At 24.8% G+C, this 13,872-nt stretch overlaps 3 protein-coding genes across 4 annotated transcripts; 2 read left to right on the top strand and 1 right to left on the bottom strand.

Annotated features, from left to right (window-relative positions):
* The first annotated feature begins 283 nt into the window (after positions 1-283).
* Positions 284-1,490, top strand: LOC129615354 (F-actin-capping protein subunit beta). The gene is made up of 2 exons (XM_055530510.1): positions 284-436; positions 510-1,490. Exons 1-2 carry the CDS (start codon positions 434-436, stop codon positions 1,335-1,337), a joined length of 831 nt encoding a protein of 276 aa, XP_055386485.1. The 5' UTR covers positions 284-433; the 3' UTR covers positions 1,338-1,490.
* Positions 1,491-3,411: 1,921 nt separating this feature from the next.
* On the top strand, positions 3,412-9,787 carry LOC129615110 (mitogen-activated protein kinase ERK-A). Its single transcript, XM_055530186.1, has 8 exons — positions 3,412-3,910; positions 7,352-7,478; positions 8,049-8,159; positions 8,251-8,385; positions 8,444-8,560; positions 8,621-8,788; positions 8,895-9,083; positions 9,221-9,787. The coding sequence occupies exons 1-8, from the start codon at positions 3,774-3,776 to the stop codon at positions 9,347-9,349; spliced, it is 1,113 nt and encodes a 370-aa protein (XP_055386161.1). The 5' UTR covers positions 3,412-3,773; the 3' UTR covers positions 9,350-9,787.
* A 902-nt stretch (positions 9,788-10,689) lies between these two features.
* LOC129615295 (apoptosis inhibitor 5 homolog) lies at positions 10,690-13,752 on the bottom strand. Of its 2 annotated transcripts, XR_008697446.1 has the most exons (10): positions 13,537-13,752; positions 13,310-13,471; positions 13,070-13,222; positions 12,832-13,005; positions 12,557-12,760; positions 12,301-12,498; positions 12,023-12,225; positions 11,769-11,955; positions 11,294-11,709; positions 10,690-11,181 (listed from the first exon to the last, which is right to left on the bottom strand). XR_008697446.1 is itself a non-coding variant. In XM_055530423.1 (9 exons), exons 1-9 carry the CDS (start codon positions 13,603-13,605, stop codon positions 11,518-11,520), a joined length of 1,542 nt encoding a protein of 513 aa, XP_055386398.1. In that variant the 5' UTR covers positions 13,606-13,752; the 3' UTR covers positions 10,690-11,517. The 2 variants fall into 2 exon arrangements, 1 of the variants encoding a protein (XP_055386398.1); XM_055530423.1 differs by having other exon boundaries at positions 10,690-11,709.
* Between the last annotated feature and the right edge of the window lie 120 nt (positions 13,753-13,872).

Below are 13,872 nucleotides of genomic sequence, written 5' to 3'. Positions count from 1 at the left end.
AATTATAATAATATATTGTACATATCAGAAATTTTATATACCTACATACTTATACTACATATAAAAAATGTATAGAATAAAGAGAAAAAAGTATTTTAATATGATAATAAATATGTATTATGTAAATGATTTTGATTAGGAAAGTAGATCATGAATGATGAAATTTCAAATTCTTAAAAAACAATTTGACATTTGAAGATGTTGAGTAAATGTCGTTGCTAAATACAAAAGTTGTTTATAAACAAAATGAATATCTCGCGTTGCCACTTTAAGTAATGGGAGGTGAAAAGTGATAGATGGATGACTGTGCTTGCGAAGTAATATTCGGGTTTTGTTTTATTATTTTATAGAGATTTTAAGAATTAAAACTTTAAAATTTGTAATAATTTACATAATTTTATGTTGGTATTAAATTGAGTACAAGCAAGACAAAATGGTACTATTTCCACAAAAAAACAACATTTTAAAGTTTAATGTTGGTTGATTCGTTGAAATATCTTTTATTTTAGACTGAGCTTCAAATGGATTGCGCTTTAGATTTAATGAGGAGACTCCCACCTCAGCAAATTGAAAAAAATTTGATTGATTTAATCGATTTGGCTCCAGGCTTGTGTGAGGACTTATTGTCATCTGTAGATCAACCTTTGAAAATTGCTAAAGATAAGGAGAATGGTAAAGATTATCTTTTATGCGACTACAATCGTGATGGTGACTCATATCGTTCACCGTGGTCAAATACGTATGATCCGCCATTAGATGATGGACAAATGCCTTCTGAGCGTTTACGGAAATTAGAAGTGGAAGCCAATTACGCATTTGACCAATATCGCGATATGTATTATGAAGGAGGGGTTTCTTCTGTATACCTTTGGGATTTAGATCATGGATTTGCTGGAGTTATTTTAATAAAAAAAGCTGGGGACGGAAGTAAAAAAATTCGTGGGTGTTGGGACTCTATCCATGTTGTAGAAGTTCAAGAAAAAACGACCGGACGTACGGCTCATTACAAATTAACATCTACAGCCATGTTGTGGCTGCAGACAAACAAACAAGGGTCTGGTACAATGAACTTAGGGGGCTCTTTAACTCGGCAAGTAGAACAAGATTGCAGTGTGGGCGAATCTTCACCACATATTGTAAACATAGGAAGAATGGTGGAAGATATGGAGAATAAAATTAGAAATACCTTAAATGAAATCTACTTTGGCAAAACAAAAGATATTGTAAATGGACTGCGTAGTGTTCAGTGCTTGTCTGACCAAAGAGCGCAAGCTGCTATGAAACAAGATTTGGCAGCAGCAATTTTGAGGCGCAATGTAAAGCCTGAAAGCAATTAAGTTTTTCAATGAAATTTTTATTTAGACTAATAATATAAAAAATTTAAGGTTTATATTAACAATACTTACATATGTATGTACACATTAGACATTTTTATCAAGATATACTAAACAAAATTAATGCTTTTTATGTATTACGAAGTATTATTTCAAATTAAAGTTAAGTTTAAAACATAAACTTAATGTAAATGGAAATCACTAATAAATTAATTGATTAATTGAGCCGGTTTTTTAAAATACCTACCCTATGTACGTGATTTTACTTGCGTTTACGCATTGAAATACCTATTTAAATTATCAATATTAAAATTTAATTAAAGGCAAGTAAAAATCCATCTGTTATAAACATAGTATTAATAACTAACGTATTAAAAATTTAGTATGTAAAATTTACATAGATCATAAAGCATTATTTCAAATTCAAACGAGAATTATATTTTCTTCATAATCAGTACATATGTATACAGCACACTCATGCATCTACAAATACTTTGAGAATTTAATCGACTAAAAGTAAATAAAATGTTACTGATTTCGAAATACATAATACTATAGCTATTACATACATATTTGTATTTGGATTGTGTTACATACATATTTGTATTTGGATTGTGTTCATATACGTAAATTATTGAGTTTCAATCATATAGTAGAGTAAGAGTAATCAATACAATTAATTTTGTATTCCGAAACTGGCCGTTCACATGTGTGTTTAATAACAAAGGCGCGAGTCAACTGTAATATGTAAATGAATCCTGACTTCAAAAATTCAGTAATATGTAGTATTCATATTCATGTAGTAATATGTACACTACATCAAAACACTGTACATACAGCAAAATTTTTTAGAAAAATTGATTTTTTTTTTAACAGAAAAAGAATTTCAGAAAACTTGAATTTTTAACTTCAATTTCAGAAAATAAATACGAAAACTTAATATTTATTTAAAAGTAAATTTAAAAAAATTATAACTTGTCGTATGTTTAATTTTTTGATGTAGTGTATATGTGTTCATAATTTCTTATTAATCTTATGATTTTGCACTTTTATAGTAAATTTGATTCAAAATACAGAAAAACCGTTTTGAAAAATGCATAGAAAAAAAATAAATTTTTGTACTAAAATGATCAAATACTACAAAATTCGTTCGAAGTATATTTAAATTCTTCTATGTCGAATTTTCGGCTATGTTTAAACTTTGAAACATTCGAAAATGTCGCATGATCAATTATGTCAAAGAAAAAGTTGACAAGTTGACATTATAACATTCACATTGCTTTTAAAATGGACAAAAAAATATTTTGACGAGAAAAAAGTTGTAGAAAGTTTAATGATTATTTACATATCAAAAATAGTAGATTGAATTATTTTGATTTTACATAATTTTTTTATAACTTTTCTTTTGTAATCACATCAAAATTATTGCCAAAATAATTTACGTTTGTTCGGCAAAAAAAATTATTATTTGTTTAAAGTTTAGCATGAGCTGGGTTCGTAAGTGAAATATAACCAAATACTTACAATGCATAGAGTTCCTCAAACTTCCTTTAGAACATTCTATAAACATAGTAGTGCAGCTAAACTCAATATAAAAGATTCATGCTTGCGGAATATAAGAATGTTGTTAGTTGAATACAACTCTTTTAGTGTTTTAAGAGTATAACTATGTGTAAATTTTTTGTTATCTAAAAATAAAAAATTTTTGACTTATCTCTTTTCACTTCATAGAGAAAATATGCATTTATGATATATATATAAAATATGCATTTATGTAAAACAAGCATTTCTTTGGTTAACTTTAAACTAAAGTGAAAGTATTTTAATCAAACATTAAAAACGTTAGAATACATATGGATAATCAAAATCTTTTAATATTAAATTTGTATACATATTCCCATCTCTAAAGAGTCTAATAAAACTACATTTTATTTTGGCGTGTTAATAAATATAATACATATTATAATATGTGCTCTATTTTTCATGAATGGTAACACTTTTCGTCTTACATATTGGGAGTCGCTATGAATATTCTAATTTGTATGAAGGTATTTTGATATTGATGGTTTGACGTTAGTGTTATACATTTTGGCAGCAATTTCGTATGAGCTGTAGGCACATAATACATAAATAACATAATCATCTATGTTATTTGATATTTTTCTTTAAAAACACATTTTTAATTTTTTTAAATACGTGCATATAAAAGTAGAATATTTTAATACCGAAATATATATCTTGATTGTAATTTTGCATATTTGGTGAAAGTGAAACTAATTCCTAGTATATACTAAAGTTTCCGCCCTTAAATGTGTATAACAATATATGATGCGCGAAGTATACATGTTTTTAAAAAATAATTAAGAGTTAAAAAAGAGTTCAAGAAAATTTGTAAAAAAGTTATTAATTTTATATTTGTTACAATAAAAAGTATAAAAAATGGCTGAATCGACAAATAATGGTGGAAATACCAATGCTAATCCAAATGCAGAAATTATCAGAGGGCAGGTGTTCGAAGTTGGTCCTCGATATAAAAATTTATCTTATATAGGCGAGGGGGCCTATGGAATGGTTGTGTAAGTAATAAAAAATTATTTTTAAAATAATTAATATAAAAATATGCGGAATATGAGATTTGTAATCTTCTTGAGTTCTTAGAAAGATAATTAAAATAGTATTTTGAATTTTTTCTTAATTATAAGTGAGTAGGTACATATATGCCTAAATATATATTAGCAAAATGCAATTAAACATAATTTACGTTGATTTGTATCCATTTATTCATGTACGTGCGTAGATAGAGTGTATCGTGTATATGACATTCTACCGTTTTAGGAACATATTTAGTGGCTAATATTTCACATATATAGTTGACGTTTTAATTATGTTTGATGTATTTCAGGAATTAAATTTTAGAACATTTGGCAAGAATTTTATTTAAAAGTATTATTACATTGAATGTTCAAGAGGGATCTGTGTAGCTGCATGGGTCTGTTAATATTTTTGTAATTATAAAACTTTTAATGGACAGAATTGCTATAATTCTAAGATTCCGTGTATCTATTTCTGTCACAATATTGCAAATTTGTTATTCTGTTAATTGTTTACTGTAAAGTGAATTTCACAAAATTAGTTTCCACTAATTCCACAAGTTAGCACAAAATGTTTGAAAATATGTATGTATTTATTAATTAAAAGTCAAAATAATATCAAAATTTAATAAAATAAAAATATTTTAACATTATTGTCTTTTTTTTTGTTAGTAGATAGGTGGGAAACTAGAGTTATATCCCATAGTTATGTGAATTGATATTTATCTATATTTTCATTTATATATCTATATTTATCTGTATTTTATATAATTGATATTTATATATGAATAGGTATCACATTTTTTATTGAACAAATAAAATAAAACTTGGCTGGTTAAATCTCTAACAATTGTCTTACGAATATAATTTAACTTTTATTATGATTAATAAGTGGAGAATAAGGAATCGTATACCGAATCTTACCATAAAAATATTTTTTTTGTTTCAGTTCTTTTAAATAAAAATTTCCGAAACAATTTTTTAAAATTTAATTTCTATATTTTACATAGATGTAAAAGTCATAATAAATATGATTTCTTAGGAAAAAATATTCTTTTTAAATATGTATGTATGTATATGTATATATGTATTTACTTTAATAAAACTTACAGCTTAATGCACCTAAAATTAAGTTGTAATACATTTTTTAATGTACTACGCTATTGAAATGTTTTTATTTTATTATGTGTTATATTTATGTAAGCTTAAAAATTACATTTTGAACTGATTTAGTTCTTAACCTAGATACTAGTTTTAAGAAGCCTTATGAATGCTTAAATTTAATTATTTGTGGAAAAATTCCCATCATTTAAACTTTTAAAGCTTGCTTCAAATATCAAAATTCATGTATGTAAGTATTCCTTCGTTCTTAATGCAGTTAAATCCTTGAAAAGCACTAATAGAAAAATTTGTAACTATCAAAAATTTTCTAAGTCTAGTAAAATCGCATCGAACCGAGTGTGCGGGTATTATAATTTTATTACTCAAAAACAGCAAACCTTATCATATTATTCTATTGCAAAATGTGTCTTTGTTTGATTTAATTTTCGTCTTCAAGGAATATTTCAATTTATTGTCTTCTAGATGTTAAGTTGACTATAAATCTGTTATTCTATAATATTTTTTAACGTGATTATAATGAAATAGATAACATTGTATAAGAACAAATTTAATTTCAATTCTTACTCAAAGTATATATAAGTATTTGGGTATATTAAATAATAGTAAATAAATCCAAAAAGTTAGTCATGCAGTTCAATTTCCAAAATATTTTCATTTAGAAAACTGAAATTTAATAGAAATCCTATCATGAATTCCACCTGTTGCATTACCTTTTGTGGATTACTTTATAAGTTTAAAGAACTGCTTATTAAAGAACCATTTTATATCACGCATATTAAAGTTAAATAAAGAATAACTTAAACATGCTATGAATACAAATTTTTTTGTTAATGAACATTTCTTGATAAAGAAATTTTTAAACAGCTAGAATAATATGTATTATTACTGTTTGCTAACATAACACTTGTGTCACCCTTGGGGAAAATTATTATGTACATTTAAAAATGTAATATTGTTTTTTAATATAAATATTACATTATTCCAGATTTTTATTTTACTACTTCATCGAATATAATAAATATTGAGAAAAAATTTATGAAAAGAAACCAATTTCTTTGTTGATTTTAATAATTGAAAATTATTAAATTTACTATGAAAATAAAATGTAAAAATAATTAAATATGAACAATATTAATAGATGACACATTGGAAATTGTAGTGTGTAGAAATTCTTCACTTCAAATACATACATAAGACATATATATATATACATATATATATAAATATATATATATATATATATATATATATATATATATATATATATACATAAGTAGACTACCCACCTTTAATTTTTATTTACCTTAGATAAGAAAATACCGCAAAAAAATATTTCTCTTAAAGCTTGAGGTTGATTTACAATATTATTATTATGAATATTAAAAAAACTTATCAAAATGATTAAATGCGAAATTTATTTAAGGTATTATCATAATATTATTCATCATCAATTTTTTTTATAAAAGTTTTCTAAAAAGCTCAAAAACTTAAAATTATATTCAAATTGTTACGACAGGACTATTGCTCACGATTTTTACTTATTATTTTGTATATTTATTTTAATATTACGTATTTTACATATATTCTCTTATTTTTAAAATATAAATGTTTTTTTATCAAATAGATTTTGAAAAATTGTTGTTACCTACTTGAGTTAAAGATCTTTCAATCAAATCTTATGTTATCTAACATTTCGAAAACTATAAAGTAAAGAAGATAAATTTATAAATGACGTAATTTGCAACTGAATATATCACTTAATATGGGTTAATATTTCTTCTAATTATTTTAATCTTCGTCTCTCTTAAATAATGCTAATAAATATCGTGTTGTATATGAGAATCGTATGTTTTATATAAAAATATTATTTTAAAAATTTTAAAAAATTTTTCATTCTATTAATTTATATGTTTTTAAATGAGTCGATTAACAAAATATTTTTTCACTTTTCCTAATTTATTTATTATATTCCTTTTAGTATTTTCTTTTCTATATTATATTTTTTAAAGCAATAGGAATAATATGTATTATGATCTTGTGAACGAAATTTTCGAAAAAGTCAGTTTTATAAGTATTTTTATTTTACTTAATAAAAGTTGAATTCTAATTATAAGTGAGTTTAGTATAATTATATTTCAAGAGCAAAATTAAATATGTAATTAGACATAAAACCTATAAAGAAATACTTCAAAAGAATTTAGTAATTTACATAAGACTACCTTTTAGAACATAATGAATTAATTTTTTTTTCTAAAATTAATTATTAATATTATTCAAAATAATATTAATTTTATTCTCTTTCAGATCTGCTTTGGACACTGTTACAAATCAAAAAGTTGCAATTAAAAAGATTTCTCCTTTTGAACATCAAACGTATTGTCAGAGAACATTACGAGAAATCAAAATCTTAACAAGGTTCAAACATGAAAACGTAAGTGTTGTCACCGCTTAAATGAAATAAAAAATGTTGAGGTTTTTTGCTGTAAATTATCAACTTTTCTTAATAAGTAATGAAAGTTTAAAAAAAAATTTATTCACTAATTGTTTGAAAAAATGTGAAACGATTTTTAAATTTAAATTTTGTTACTTTTTAAACAAACAGTATAGAAATTTTGAAAATCCAAACAAAGTAAATGAACTAAACAATTTCTTAAAATTTCAAATATAAAACTGAGAATATTAAATGTCTACTAAAATGTGGATCTAATATCAATTTAATTTATTCAGTCACATAATTTTAATTGCATAATAGGTTAAATAGACCTTAGATCCGCTTTTCGTTAGACACCAATAGTCTTTTTTATGTACATTTCATTACTATGAAATTTAAAACCAAAATTTTAAAACAATCTTTATTTACATTTTCCTTAGTAGCTACTACCTATTTATTATCAAGTCTCTTAACTAAATAGCAGAATAAAAATTGTAGCATAGTACACTATTTAACATGTGATTGGCTTAAAAATGACAAATTAATATTATATATTCAATTTTTTCTTAGATAATAGATATAAGGGATATTTTACGTGTAGATAGCATTGAACAAATGAAGGATGTATATATTGTACAGTGTTTAATGGAGACTGATCTATACAAATTACTTAAAACACAGGTACATATTTCAAATGATTAATTATATTGTTTTGATAAGTTCATAAAATAATATTCTTTATGATAACATCAATTAAATTTATCTTTTTTAGAGATTAAGTAATGATCACATATGTTATTTTCTATACCAAATTCTAAGAGGACTAAAATACATTCATTCTGCAAACGTTTTGCACAGGGATCTAAAGCCCAGTAATTTGCTGTTGAATACGACTTGTGATTTGAAGGTTTAAATTTCTTTCAATTATTAGTTAAAGTTCATATGATATGTAATATTATTATTAGATTTGTGACTTCGGCTTGGCTAGAGTTGCAGATCCAGAACATGATCATACAGGTTTTTTAACTGAGTATGTTGCAACAAGATGGTACCGCGCACCGGAAATTATGCTTAACTCGAAAGTATGAATTAATATATGTATTTTTGCCAAAAATTAATTTAATATTGCATTACTTTTTAAGGGATATACGAAGTCCATCGATATATGGTCAGTGGGATGCATTTTAGCAGAAATGTTAAGTAATCGTCCCATTTTTCCTGGAAAACATTATCTTGATCAATTGAACCATATCCTGGGCGTATTAGGTTCGCCATCACAAGAAGACTTAGAATGTATTATAAATGAAAAGGTAAAATCGAAATTATATTTCATGAAAACGGAAATAATCATTAACTAAATAATTAGAATTATTTATTAAATTGTTTGTTAAATAAATTATTTCTATTATTTTATAGGCCAGAAGTTATTTACAATCTTTACCTTATAAACCAAAAGTACCATGGAATAGACTATTTCCTAATGCTGATCCCAAGGCACTAGATCTGCTCGATAAAATGCTTACATTTAATCCGCATAACCGAATAGCTGTTGAAGATGCGTTAGCTCATCCTTATTTGGAGCAATATTATGATCCGGGAGATGAGGTTATAATTAATAATAATTATAAATTTAGATAAGAATTAATGTTTTATATTCTAATTAAATTTTAAGTTAACAGAAATTTTCTTTATTTCTGGGAATGACATTTGAAATAAATATTACTTTTTCTTTTTCATTTAAGCCTGTTGCTGAAGAGCCATTCCGAATCGGAATGGAATTAGATGACTTGCCAAAAGAACATTTAAAAAGACTTATTTTTGAGGAAACCCTCAAGTTTAAAGAAACATTTCCAGATCACAATAACGTGTAAAAAATTATTCTAAAAATTGAAAAAAAAGACGTATTTAAAAAAATTAATTTCAAAAATGTTTATATGACATAAAAATACAATTGTAAAGTAAAAATAAAATTTGAAAAATTTAATTGAAAGAAAACCCTAATTTGTGATTGAATGCTCTTTTTTCAAATTATAATGGTAAATTTAATTTTTTTCCTTTTTAAATTTTTCCCTTTAAGCACAATTATGTACTTATGCACAAAAAAAAAAAAGATAATATAAAAAAATTAAGATAAAATAGAATCAAGTGTAAAATTGTGACTTATATATGTATAAAGAATATTTTAGAAAATAAAGTAATTAAAATATGTGATTTGAATGTTAATATCGACATTTAAATAATTGTGAATTTTTTCAATTTGTATTTTTCTGATTGTTCATTTTTCGATTAAATGTTAATTTCTTTGAGCATTGGTACCGTTCTATATTATTGCTGTTATTAAAAGATAATACAATAGAATTGAAACATTTAAAAATTATTTCTGTGGATAATAAAAATTAACAAAAAAAATCACTTATCTAAAATTTATTTGGTTTTTATTTGTACAGTTTGATTTTTTTTACCCTATTAATAATTTTTTTTAAATTTAACAAAGGCATATATATTTAAGACAATAGATTATATACGACTTTGATTTTAATTACAATAACTCTTATTATGAATGCATCACCAAGAAGAGACGCTGATGTGGCGTAAGAAATATTTAACAATTTTTTTTTTACTTACAATTTAATTATTGTTTAAAAATATTTCTATATTATATTAGTGTACAGTATTTTGACCGAAAATTTTCTTTAACTGAAATTACGCCAAAGGACAGCATTCCTAGAAATGAATAAGAAATTACTTTAAAACTTTATTTGAAGCGAAAACTTAATACGGGGGAAATAGTATAAATTTGGAGGGTTAACTGTATAAAAATCAAGAAATATAAATTCAAATGCGAACCACCTTTTCTTGATAAAAAACAAATCAGATCCGCATTTTATTTATTGAGGCTTAATATATTGATTTTGGAAAATAAAGAAGAATGCTTTTTCAGATTTAGTTATATAGGAAAATCGAAAATTTGAAACACTTTCAATCCTTACATATTTTGAAAATTAAAATTTATTTAGTTGTTTACCTTTGTAATAGAATTACAAATATAACCAATAAATATTTTAATAGATTTTGGTTTCAGAAGTATGAATTTAATTTTTATTCATTAATATTATAAACGTATCAGTCTTCCCTTCAAAATTAAATTTAAAATAGATTTGAGTGTGGTATGACATTAGGACAATGAAATTGTTTAATAAAACACTTTAAATTACTTTTTCATTTTAATATTTATTCAATCATCATGTAATAAAATTACATTATTCTAAAAAGTAAGGCAAAGCATAATTAAAAAAAAAGTAAGAACATCAGAACAGTTTAATATAATATTCGTTATTAACCGAATAAGTTTTTCTTCAAAAATGATTTCAAATCTTGCCTTTTTTTAATATTTATAAAAATTTCAAAAATTTTAATTAAAATTTTTTTTTTTTGTTAAAGTAAAGTATAAATTTTAAATCTAAAACTAGTTCAAATATTGAACAAAATTAAAGTCAATAAATTCAATGTTGTATATACTTGCGTCCTGATGTCTAATTTACCTGAAAAAAAAAATAAGTTTTAAAGTTAGTTAAAATAAATTACCTTAAACCGTTGTTAACAATCGGAGTTCAACGTTGATTAACACCGTTTTCATCAAACATCCTCATTTTGTTCTTTGTTTGTATTGTGTACATGTTAATTTTCATAGGATATTATGTACCTACATATGCAAAATAATATAATTTTCTTTTTCAAAATAAAATACCCGTTTTTACAACATTAATGCAACATAATCATGAAAAATCAACGAGTAAAAAATAGTAAATGCTTACTTATTCGTATATTAATGAAAAATTCAGGTAATATTTCATCAATTCTAATTTTGCATATGCATGTACTCTATAATATTATTGATTATAAATTTTTTGTAATAAATTATTGAGTTGATTAGAAATAAATATTGAATTATTTGAATATAAATATTATTTATATTAATAAATTTATTGCATCTTAATTTGTATTGTTGTGTTATTCGGTTTATTTGGGGTTTCGTAATTTAAAATTTGTTTTTTGGGCGTTGTTGACGGAAGCCTCTATTTCTGTTTGAATAATTTTGAACCTTCGCAGAATATTTTCCAGATGGGGGAACATAAACTTTTTGTTCACCAGCTTTCGGTTTTTTATCTGGAGAATTTTTTTTCTTAGAATCAAATGTAATTTCTGCGTGTCTTTTTTGCCCAAATTTAGTCTAAAATTTGATTAGTTTTGAAGAAAGAAAAAAAAACTAAATTAAATATTGGAAAAAACCTTTCTCGGCACAACCCACGATAACTGAACTTCAGTTTTGAAACTCGGTGGTGTATGGAATAAATCTCTTATAAGTGCGTTAATATTTGATGTCGTCTTCAAAGCTGTTAGCTTTAATTGATCTTCTTCAGATTTTAATTCTTCCTTGCTTTTTCCTTTAACCGCTTCTTCCAACTTTTTAATATATCTAAATAATTAAAAAGCGAAATATTTTTCTTATTTTTAAATACCAATACAACCAATGCGTGCTATACCCCTGAGTTCCACGGGCTAAAAATTGTAAACGCGATCTAAAATCCTTTAAACTATCAGGATCGCTTATAAAATTAAGCTTATCTGGATGTTTTTTTCCTAAGCTATGAAGAGCATATAGTAGACATTCTGCATGAGAGAATTGGAAAGATGGCGGATTCTTCAAAATTTCAATTTCATCAAGGACCGGTAAAGGCATGTATTCCTAAAATACACAAAGGAGTATATTCCTACTTCTTTTAAAGATTTACTGTGTTAATTTTACATCATTTTAACATACCCTGAGTATCTTATAAACTGCTTCAATTCTTTCAGAAGCATTTTCTAGTGTACCAGTGTACGTACACATTTCTGCAAATACTTTCAATAAGCGTAATTGTGTTTGGCCTTGTTCTGTTGGTGCAATCATATTCCAAGTACTTAAGGGCAGTAATTTATCGCACACGAAAATAATAAATGGTGTTGAGGGAATTTGTGTCTAAATGTAATAAAAAATCAAAATACAAAAAAAAAACTATTTGAAATATAACACTTACGGAAAAATAGGGCATTGCCTGCGAAGCACATTGAATAAATCTTTCAACAACTTCATCTTCAATGGTAATCGCATCAATATCTGCTCCTAATTCTGCTTGTTCGACGGCTAAATTTACAAGTTCAACATGTCCAGTAACAGTAGATCCCAACTTAGTGCATCGCAGAATATTCATGCATAATTGAAATTCTTCGGAAGTTACATCCTAGGTTTTAATAAATGTAAGAACACAACTATTAAAACTTTAAAAAATATATTATTATATTTTATATTTACTTGTAACAATCTTTTAATTTCTGAAATGATAAATTCTTCGATTTCTTTTGTGACTACAGTTGACCCAAGATTAAATACCTTTGTTGATAAAAATTTAAAAGTTTTTTCGCGAGTAACTTCATCACCTGATGCAATTTGTCCGAACATTCCTGCTAAGGCTCCTTTTGCGTCAGTCTTGTTTTAAAATATAGATTTATATTTAAAAAAATTATTTACATATATTTATGTATGTATATACTTTCAAAATTGTTTGAAGCGCAAAATGTACTTGCTGCAATTCTAATGGATCATCTAAAACCAACAACTGTGAGAGGGTATCTCCAATTCGGGGAGTGTGCTCTTTTGTATCTTTACAAAATAAAGGTAAATTTTTAATTGCTTGGCGTCTTATCTACAAAATAATTTTATTTTTTTCGATTACAACTATATGAAAATATATACTATTTAATTTTTTTTAGATTTTCTACATTATTCATACCTGAATGTCCTCATCTTCACATAAATCAAGCTGGGCGTCAATAGCTTTATTTGCTAAGTCGGGAAAGTATTTGAAAAACTTTCCAATAAATTGTGTAGCAAGCATTTTTTCTTTTGTTGATCCTTTAACAGCCTCCAAAATTTCTTTATATTCCTCTTCATTCTTAAATTAAATACAAAAAAAAAATTAAAATGGAAACATGGTGTTAAGAAAAAATTAATTCTAACCTTTTGAACGTTGTCCAAAGATTCAGATAATATTTCATAGCATTTATATAATCTTTCGATGTTATCCATTTTTCTTTAATGTTTCTTTAATAATTTATTGACAAAAAAACCGTATCCGTTATATTAATAAAAATTTTAAAACTAAATATTCCTTTTGCTTAAGATTAAAAATTTTTCGGCTTCACCCATGTACTTGTATTTATTTTTTCGGAAAAGTGTTGCCGAATACTTTTTGTGATACCCTCTAATATTTGTTGTAGCAGATTCAACAAAATTACAAGTTAATGATAGTTTCCACAGGTCGTGCGATGGCGATATTTTTAAATTTTTCTTTAA

The sequence above is a fragment of the Condylostylus longicornis genome, unplaced genomic scaffold (genome assembly GCF_029603195.1).
Source record: "Condylostylus longicornis isolate FDR11 unplaced genomic scaffold, ASM2960319v2 ptg000135l, whole genome shotgun sequence".
Classification (NCBI taxonomy): domain Eukaryota; kingdom Metazoa; phylum Arthropoda; class Insecta; order Diptera; family Dolichopodidae; genus Condylostylus; species Condylostylus longicornis.
The sequence above is the reverse complement of the archived record's forward strand: the minus strand, read 5'-3'. Positions and strand labels throughout refer to the sequence as shown.

Bases quoted from the DNA above. Each gene is read 5' to 3' on its own strand.
- LOC129615110 (XM_055530186.1), top strand. From the start codon at position 3,774: ATGGCTGAATCGACAAATAATGGTGGAAATACCAATGCTAATCCAAAT. The intron at 3,911-7,351 runs GTAAGTAATAAA...ATTCTCTTTCAG, and splicing joins GGGGCCTATGGAATGGTTGT to ATCTGCTTTGGACACTGTTA. The intron at 7,479-8,048 runs GTAAGTGTTGTC...ATTTTTTCTTAG, and splicing joins CAAGGTTCAAACATGAAAAC to ATAATAGATATAAGGGATAT.
- LOC129615295 (XM_055530423.1), bottom strand. From the start codon at position 13,605: ATGGATAACATCGAAAGATTATATAAATGCTATGAAATATTATCTGAA. The intron at 13,223-13,309 runs GTATGAATAATG...ATTATTTTGTAG, and splicing joins GTGAAGATGAGGACATTCAG to ATAAGACGCCAAGCAATTAA. The intron at 12,761-12,831 runs GTAAATATAAAA...ATTAAAACCTAG, and splicing joins AAATTAAAAGATTGTTACAA to GATGTAACTTCCGAAGAATT.